This window comes from Phalacrocorax carbo, chromosome 8, assembly GCF_963921805.1.
Source record: "Phalacrocorax carbo chromosome 8, bPhaCar2.1, whole genome shotgun sequence".
In the NCBI taxonomy this organism is placed as follows: domain Eukaryota; kingdom Metazoa; phylum Chordata; class Aves; order Suliformes; family Phalacrocoracidae; genus Phalacrocorax; species Phalacrocorax carbo.
The window spans coordinates 32501681-32511920 of record NC_087520.1 but is presented as its reverse complement, the minus strand read 5'-3'; the positions used below and the strand labels follow the sequence as shown (position 1 = coordinate 32511920).

General features: G+C 36.4%; 1 protein-coding gene across 2 annotated transcripts in view; it reads right to left on the bottom strand.

Moving 5' to 3' along the window:
- Positions 1 to 10240, bottom strand: part of URI1 (URI1 prefoldin like chaperone) — a 42607-nt gene that overhangs the window by 14879 nt on the left and 17488 nt on the right. For both annotated transcript variants that reach the window (XM_064459497.1, XM_064459499.1), the window contains one exon: positions 8766 to 8901. In XM_064459497.1, coding sequence (XP_064315567.1) covers positions 8766 to 8901 — 136 coding nt within the window. The remainder of the gene's footprint in view (positions 1 to 8765; positions 8902 to 10240) is intronic.

Here is a 10240-nt window from a genome sequence, read left to right as displayed (position 1 = left end):
GCAATTATAGTGATAGGTCTGTCAGATAAGGTTGTGGGAAAATATATTAGTAATAAGAAAATTATTACGAAATGCACATAAGTAGACAAAATTAGTTTGTAGTTGTACTTGCAAAATAAAATCTACTTAGTGACTCAGACTTCTACAAGCAGGTTCAGACCCCTTCTCCCCCTCTGCACGTGCAGAAGAGGGAATTATACATGAAACAGTCAAGGCAAAACACATCGACCGCCAAGCGTGTGAGATTACTCTCAGCCTAATTTTAACAGATTTGGTATTGTATGCTTTTTTCCCTGTTGATATTTTAAAGTGTATCAAATACAATTCCTTAAAAATATATTACTTGCAGTAAATAGTTTAGAAAGAACATTATGTATTTTGGAAAAGGCTACTCAAGCAAACATCCATCCTTTCCAAATAGAAGCATGACGACACAGCTCAGACTTCTGGGCTATTTCAAAAGCATTAGCCTTTAAACCAAACAACAACCTGTGCATCAAATGTGCACCCATCTCCATTAGTTAAGCTATTTCTATGAAATAGCTTAAGATTCTCCCCTGAAAAATGTTCTGCATTTTCATTTCCTGCTGATGAAATACTATTTCCAGAAAGTATTTGATGTCTTGAGTGGTACCAACACACACCTTTCAGAGGATACTGCTCCTTCCACATGCAATCAAGGTCCTGCTCCCCTTACACAACTCCTTTGAGAACCACCTCGTCCTCTGTTAGACACAGCAGCGATCACCTCTTGCACACATCTTTAATTCTTCAGTTAATTCCTATCAACATCATCCACAGCTTTTTTGGTGTATAACACACCTTGCAAAGTCCAAATCAAAGAGAGGTGGTGATAGTTTTTGTACAAAACTCTCCCATCTGTGCTTTCAGCTTTTGAAGGTAGCCTCAATATACATAAATGTCTAGCTTGAGACCAATTTTTATTTTACGTTCATAGTAAATGTGATGCTCAGCTGTTTCTTAAACAACACGAGTGTCAGTCACTGCTTGCATATCTAAATATTGTTCAACAGCCATCCAGGTACGCTGCTTCTGGAGCACCAGCTTGAAATGTTGCTTTCCAGACTGGAAAGCGTTGGTTTGCTCCATTAGGTAAGGACACTGAGCAATTACACACTACATTTTACTTTAAAATGCTGTACAAGCATTAACTAATCTGCCCATCACCCTGTGAGGGAAGTAAGTCTAACTCTCTACTATTTTACAGATGAAGAACCAAGACAGTTTAAGTGATTTTCCCTGGGCTGCACAGCCCATCAGTGGACAGTTGGGACTACTGTGACACACTATCCCCACATCCCTGGTCAGCCCACTGGGTTGGCTCATGCATCCCCTGCCAGCAGAAAGCTGAGGCTCCCGGTCAGCCAAAGGAGAGACCTTCTCATGGCCAGGCCCCCGAGAGAAGAAAGGGTCTCCTGGAAAAGGGCTCATGAACATAACTGCAGGAAAAGCTCAGGGTTTCATACTTTAAACTTGCCACTGCACATCCTAAAAGCCTCCAACATCATTCACTGAACTTTAAAATGTACCTTATCTAGTGAGAAACAATTCACTTTACAAACCACTGGGATTTTTTTATTTATTAAGACCCCCAGAAAAATATCAGTAGAGTAAGAGAGGCTCCATAGTCTCCTCCTCTTACTACCCTGTGGTTTAAGCTTCTTAGAGCCTTTTAAGACGGATTGAACCAGAGGTTGTTGTCCAACTTTGTCACATCCAATAATCTGAGAAAAGTCTGACATGGCTTTCAGGTGAACCCAAGTAGTTCCCATTTACATCTCAGCTAAACCGCTTGGAAAGATAGTTCAGCGCCACAGACAAGCCAGAGTCTCCAAGACTGTTTTACAACACCACCAAAAGGAAAAGGTATTTGAATCAGAAAATCAGGATATGTAGATTTCTTCTGTGCAGCAGCCTTTGAATGTTTACAGGCAGTGAGATTTCTTTACATTTAGATCATTCTTTCCCAGCTCCCTTATTAGTCTGAAAGGACTTGACTGGATTTCTTTACACCATGATTAGCCCTTTTTAAGCAGCAGCCCTCTGCTTGCTACATATACACTGGTAGAGGAAGAAAATAATTGGGGAACACATTTCATATTTTTGAAATGAAGTCCACCGAAGCCAGATTTTACAAGACATGACAATGTACTAATGTCAAACTGACACAAATTCTCATCTATGCATTTTGGCTTTAATGGGTTAATTAGCTTGGCTGGATACAAATTTTAATTATCTGAGTTTGACATTAATGTCCTTGGAGTGTTGTCTATAAGGATTTGGGGAATCATAGACATTATTTTAGTTACTTCTGGAAACTGTGTGTTACACTGGGATTTAAATAGTAAGAACAGGCAAGAATAGTGAGAACAGGTTGATCTATTTTGAAAAGTCAGACTTTGTGAAACAGGACAAACTGAGATGAAGCTGAAGCCTGGTCTACCTTGCTAGGTTCAGTCAGTCTTTGGGGGAAGTCTTGTGGACATAGAAGAAAGAGACTTGAAAATTAGGAAATAATCTCCTTTGAGGATAGGTGACTCTACAGAAATTTCAGATTAGGTATAATAAAGAATTCTGTATGCAACTGATAACTGAGTTAAGATCTCTTCATCATCTAAGAGAGTTTCTCAAGTAGAAGGTAACCAGTCTTAAGATGGTTATATATACACAGAGTGTTTATACAAGCCAGGGGACAACTACCTACCTCAATTACTGAGAGCAGCTCAGTTCCTCCAGGGTGAGAACCAAGTACATGCACCTGAAGGCAATACCTCAGTAGTTCTCAGTCTCCACCATGGAAATGCTGGGCTGCCACCAGCCCATTTCAGCTGCAGAAGGGAAGTTACAAGGGGGAACCACAGAATAGCAGTTTCTAGTACAATTATGATTGAACTCTGTTCAAACAAAATACCTATCATGCAGGCTGATAGTGGAGCATGTTAATATTACTGAGGCTGGAGGTAAAATATCATGCAATCTAACACACATACTCCACTATGAATTCTTTGGAGCTGGAAGGTACTTCCTTGCAAAAGCACAGCACTCCAGTACAAGTACTAGTAATGGGGTTGAGTTATGACATGCTATTTTAAGTGCGTAACTTATTTTTTTGCTTTTAAGAGTCTGCATAAGTAAATCAATCATCTGAGGATTTTTAACCGTATTTAAATAAATATTTAATCTGCAACACTATTTTTGCCAATAATTGTCCAACAAACTATCACAGGTTACTTGAAATAAGTAAGATAAGCAGCATCTACTAAGAGCTTTTCAAAACACCCTTCCCTATTTTTCTGTTCTTTTCTTTGTTTTTCTCGAGAGCCACTTGTTTTAAGGTTCAAAAGAGAATCCCAATTGCTTTTTGTGTATCTGGATTTAAGCTCTCTTTGTGCTTGCAACAACATAAATAAATTCATTCTTTATAACAGCAATTGCATTAGTTCTTTAAAATGCAATGCAACCCTTAGTGCAGTAGCTTTGTGTCTTTTAAAGACAAGCTTCATTCCGTTTTCCATGTTCCCTTGGTATCAAAACCAAAGTAATCTGGCTTTTCTTCTTTAAAAATTTGTATAGATAATTTGGCTTTAGGAATGCTAAGTAAATACAACACATTTCTCATTTAGGTTCACACACCTATGTAATTCCTAGAATTATATGAATACATTTAAATTCCTCCTAAATGAAAGAGGGTGGCATTCAGACAACTCCTCTGTTGCCCAGTAAGAATTATAAAAAGGTAGGGGCTTCTTTGAATCACAGTATTTAACTTACAGAAAGGAGTCTATTCTCCATACTTTCTTCTACTGTGTTCTGGTTAAAATACCTAGACTGTGGTCCTGTGAGAAACACGACACCTCCTGGGAACTGCAGAGCAAATTTAGAGCACTTAACACTCCACCGAATCAGCTCCTAACTTAACAAGGGTAAGGAAGGAACTGATGGAGGTTATCAAACTAAAAAGTGGTAATCAGAAAAAATGGTAAAAAAAAAATGTTCAAAAACGTAGTGAAAGAAAATTCTCCAGCATGCACAAAAACGGCAGATTTTTTTTTATTAAAGAAAAGCAACAGCTAGACTTCTTTGTAACGTCTGCATTTTTATTTTTTCCCTCCAAAAAGTGAGTAGGCAAGTTTGTGTTACATTCTTTAGAATATAAAGGAAGCTATTTTCACCCTTAGAGGAAACATTAAAACCTCTAAAGGCCTCACTCATTCACAAATGGGAAATGAAAAGCCTTCCTATCGTATATTTTGGAGACAATATCCTTTTTTTCTGGAAATGCTGATAAGGAACAAATTCAAACTGGTCCTCATCCGCCTGAATCATCTTATTTATTAAAACAATGGTATCTTTTAAACACTGTATACTAAGCTATCGGTCAATATTATTGATTGACACAAATATTTGTATTAATGGTTACATACTGCAATTTACAATAGGGTACTATCACAATACTGTATGCTAATGTAATCAGTATTTTTGTTTCATTAATTCATTTGCAGCATGACACTGCAAGAGTATTCTTACATATATTGAAGACAATTGCTAAGTAGTTCAACAATTCTCCTTTAAGTGGGATTTTTTTAATCTGATAAATTTTTAACAATAAAACCGTTCCTAGTTCTACATGCATGTTTTAATTTCCCACCTTTTAAAGTGTTTAGACACTTGGAATACCTAGCATACTGAATTAATCCACAAATATTTACAAGAAAAATCTATTTAATTTCCTTCTATAGTAACTACCACAGGGACTATTGTAATGAAAAATTTCACATCTTAAAGAATTAATGCGATTACCGATATAGAGAAAAAATGTAATTTATATCATCACAAACACGTAAAAGATATAATCCCATATTCACAAAAAGAATCTTTATTCCCTCTTTGAATTCTGAGACAATACAGTCTTGCCTTGAGGAGTACAGAAATATTATGAAGTACCTTAAGCAAGATAATTGTAAGAGAAAAAAACAATTGCATTATTGTTGTGCTAAACTGTGACATACTTAAAAAGCTAATTTCTTTTATTATGATGGAATTTGGTGCACATATCCTTTAATCTACTTCACCTTTTCTTTACATTTTTATGCACAAATGTGTGTAAAGTGTTTCCCATTATCTGTACTACCTGGTTTAAAAAACTGTAACAAATTTAAAACATTTAAAAATATACCTGGCAATTCCATAAACTTCACTAAAATTTTTTTTAAACAGTTTTGGAACTAACTAAACATCTAGGATGTCACAAAAATGAATAGCAAATGAACGATCTACTGCAACTCAAATATTATTCAAGAAGACATGATCAATCTTTTATGAAAAAGTAACATTTGACATGAGTGACTGTCCCAAATTTCACCAAATACATTTCAACCAATCACAACACTGAATAGTTTGCATCTAAATCAAAAACTAAGCAAACAAGAACGTATTCCCAAAACAGGGCTTTCTACAGCGATGTCAGTTAAAGTGCTTTTACTTTTAATATTCGGTACAGTCACCCTTCAATTATTCCTTTCAATTAAATAGATTTTAACCAAGAAATTAATCTGCTGTGGCAGGGTATTTCTCTACCCTGCAGAAGCAAACATTTTTTTCATTTGTTCCCCTTTAAAAAGCAAATTTAACAAAACTACTAAGACAAAAAGGGTTATGTAATTAGTACTAAGTAATATTTAAAGCTTTTATATATAGTACACTCTTACTGCTACCCCTAACTTCCAAGGCATTATAGCCACTGATATTGTTTGATTTATCTGGAACTATTACTGCTTAAGCATGCAAATTCATATTGTCTATTCTTGTATGCATCCAACATACACAGAAGGAATCAAGCCCTAAAGAAAATTTACTGTGAACCTTCATCAAATTAACTGTTAGGAAGTGGTGTCCTCAAAGACAAACAGGGACACCCCTGTGACCACAGGTCTTCAATGGGCAGACCGATGCAAAACTAGTCAAAGGCAATAAAGAAAACTCCCCAGAACCAGCAAGAAACAACACTCAGAAATGAGCAAGTTACAGAAATCTCTTACCCTTTTCTACCGAAGAGCCAGTCCCCACTAGAAAACTTAAACCCTCAACAGATGCTCTCCCACTCCTCACCACTCAGGAGAGTGGAACATGAGATACGGTAAGCAACAAAAACATGTCTTGTATTTATTTCTTTATAACTCTTAATTTCTGTTAAAGCACTGAATTATTAGTGCTATATTAAATAAGTTCATTTCATTTATCTGAACAGAGTTGACCACCTCATTATGAAAAAATACCCATCTAAAGTAAATAGAGTAATATTGGATAAAAATATGTAGGTCAGTAAAGAAACAAACCATCAGCAAATACTGCCAGCTTTCTGTTTGGGAAGCAATTGCAGCATGAGCCTTTCTTTGTTATGTTCAGACCCCAGTTCCTATATATCAAAGCCTTTAAGCACACATTTAGAAAAAGCTTTGCTGTGTTAGGACCTTCTGACTGGCACGCAGGACATTTGGGACTGCTTGCAATGTAATCCCCTGCAGTAAGCATGCCCTCTTTACTAGTGTGTGTGACCTACTCACAAAATTCACATTCAAACCAAAAAGATTATGTACTAAAAATCAAATCACATTGTGTCAATGTAACAATAATGCCCAATATACATCACCCAGTAAAATATGAAGCCCGTATGCTCACAAAATGCCAGGGAAATCAGAAGTCCTAGCTATGAAAATAACTACAGTGCAATACACAAAGACAACTAATACTTGTGAAACATCAGTCTCTCACATTTGTGCCACAACCAGCCAATTCATATTATACAGCAACGGCCTACAGGTCTTCACATACATAATTTTTCTAATTAGAATAAACAAACAAAATCTCCAATATTCTCCTCTAAGTTGCCCTCATTTAGTGTGAAAATGGTTGAAAGAGTTTCTCAGTTGTATTTTTTTTAAAGAAGAAAAGTATATCTATAGAAGAAATTTTTTTTTCAGAATCATATGTACCAATATGGTTTTTATAATCCAAAACTGAAAATAGTCCTTTAAAAAAAAAGTTTTTAGTTAATATCAGTGTTTTGGAGCCTCCCACTGGCAGCCATCACACAGCTGAAGTGAACTATCAGCTGAAAGGAGGGTTTATATCCAGGCATCAATGACTATTTTGCTTTAAAATAAATGAGTATTTCTGAGTTCAGATTTTAAATGAAATTTAAAAGATCATAAAGGAAAAAATCCAGCATTTATTGTGTGTCTCCCAGCAGACTACTTAATGTTCAAACATCAGCTATGCAAAGGTCAAATTATTTCACTGAATGTAACGGTGTCAAGAATATTCTGCAGCACTGAAAAACATACCAGATGATCAAGGAAAAAGCTATGAACCTGAGGTCTCACAAGAGTCACAATAAATAATGTAGATTCAAGTTCCGTAAGAAACAAAATTGCAAAGTTGTGTCAGAAGAACCAGATTAAGAAAGGTAATAGGTGAAATAGAAACTACATACATTTGGTAATTTTCTTCATAAAGGAATATTTTAAAGTAACACAGCAAATGAATTTGTATTTTAAAAAAATCTTATCTTACATAACTATTGCTTGCACAGAATTGAAAAAAAAACTGTTCTCAGAGGGGGGACCTCTGAGGTATTCTACTGCAGGCAGCAACATGGATAGCTGAACTTACAAACAAAAATCCAATGTCAATGGTTGTGCTTGTTGTAACATACACAGGGTAAAGCTGCAGTGAGCACTCATTCAGGAATTAGATTATAGCTAAACCCAATACAAAAAAAAATTACTCAAATGCCTATCTGAAGCAAACAGCAAAGACTAATAGGTACCAATTTATTTTCCATTTTATTGTGGTTTTCTTTCCTTGACATTTACATCAAATATTTTAGGTTCTCATTCTTTCCAACACAAAGAGGTTCCAAAGTGCACCATACACACCACTTTCTGGTGGTCCTGGCTCTTCAAAGCCAAGATCCCACTGCCAGCCAGAAAGAGCTGGAAACAAAACCAGGAATTGCCTATCTGCCTCTGTGATCTACTGCTATGTAAGACAAATTTGGTGGTCACCAATGGCACTTGATCCAGGGAAATCCAGTGGATCTCTCCGCACCAATGGATAGGAACATCGAGGGCAGGAGGCAGACATGCAGCTTTGCGACAAGCAAGGAAAAAAAGCAACAAGCAGGAGTAAAGTACATGTAGAGGGAGAAGAAAGCTGGAAAATTATACGGACAAAGGGAAAACAAAAAACCAAAACAGACGACAAGTCAGCAAAGATGCAAGAGAAGAGACAAATGAACAGAAAATAGGGAATAAGGTGACTAAGACCAAAAGTACATGATGTTCACTTTCTGGAAAAGAATACAGCATTTCTTACATTAAAGAAAAGTGATAGGGGTGTTTTAGTTTGTTTTGGATTTTTTTTACTTCTCTGTATAATAAACAAATGAACAAATCTTGACTGACCTTGTATTTTAACATCTAACACCAAAACCTAAATTTTGGTAACTTAAGCTGATGTATCATTAAAAAAATAAAGTTCTGGCTAGATGTTTTAAAAAAATTAGACATAGCCAATAAAATACCAAGTAAAGATGGAAAATAAGGTGCTACATTGATATTACATCTGAATGAGACTTTTGTAAGCTAGCTCAGGAAAAAAAACAAACAATGTGGGTGCTACTGATTTTATATATGAATACAAAGATACATAGTTTTGACTATTATGTTCAGAAGCATACATACGTTTTTTTCTGTGCTCAACCAGCGCGACAGCCTGCTTTGCTGAGCATTTTGAAAACCAGTTGTCCCCAAGCAGAACAGTAACCTCATTGGTGTGGACAAGTTTTCCTGGCATGAAAGCAAGAGGACCAAAAGGTACCTGTCAAAGGCACAGAAGAAACAGCTGAAAATCACTAGTGAAAATAACACTTAAATCATTCATATCTTAGTTTTTTAAGAAAAAGTAAAAGACAAAGTTAAAGAAATAAAAATTCTACAGCAGTTAATTAGACTAACCCTTCATAAATATTCAAATGATCAGATCCATATGAATTCAGCATTGTACTTACAATATCAGAAAAGTGTTTTTTAACTAGAAAACTTGCTTTGTGACATTAAAATACTATAGATGAATGCTCACATGGAAAACAAATTCACTTAATCCTAACATGTAAGCCTTGATAATAAAAATATAATCATTTGAGTTACATATGTTATATAAAAACTACATTCAATTCCTAATAAAAGCAAGGTTAGCTTTACTAAAATTTTTTACATACTTCAAAAATTTTAAAAGTACTTAAACAGGTAGCAACTCATCTTTGAGTTGCTTTTCTCAGTATCAGTATTGCTAATAGTAATTACCTAGAAACCTTAGTGTAAGTTTGTGGGGCTACTAGCAGAATTGCAGACCATGCTTAATCTCACTTTATCATTCACCAGTATGTGGACCTCAACCTTCCAACAGTGCTCCACCAGGCAATGCCTGTCCGCCAACGACCCTCCAGGCACAGGAACCAATACACAGAACCAGAATACTTCAGACAGGAGTACACTGGTGATAAACACATTTTATAACTTTTAAGAGGTGCTTCTTAAAACGTGTAACCCCCATTTTAACACTTATTACAACGTATGGGACATTATTCTTATGATTTAAGACACCTCCACAGCCCACGCTTTACAGACAGTGCCTGGGCAAGTCCTATCACTGAGGTAGAGCCTTGGCCACCCTCGCTCCTGTCTCCTGCACCAGCCCCCGGCATTCTTACCCTCAGACTGACTGCCACCTGCCTGGCTGCCCTTGGGTTTCAATCACAAAGAAATCAGGAGGCCAAAGTCAAATTAAAGTTAAAATGGAGGGGCAAAAAGCTAAGACCACATCCATGTCAAGTTCTCTCTTTCTTAGGGTAAAAAGATCTGTCTCAGCCAGTTTGTATCAGTTCTCTTTACTTTATTCCTCTGCTTTCCTTTATCCTTCATATCCTCAGGATAGCTACTTGCTTTCTCATCACATTTGTGCTGAAGCAGAGCACATGGCCTAGTAGATCTTTTTTTCCTTGGAAAGCGATCTTCCCTACCTTCAGTATCCAGGAGGGTACCAATCATAGAATGGTTTAGGTTGAAAGGGACCTTTAGAGGTCATCTAGTCCCCCCCTGCAATGACCAGGGACATCTTCAACTAGATCAGGTTGCTCAGAGCCCCTGAATGCTTGAAA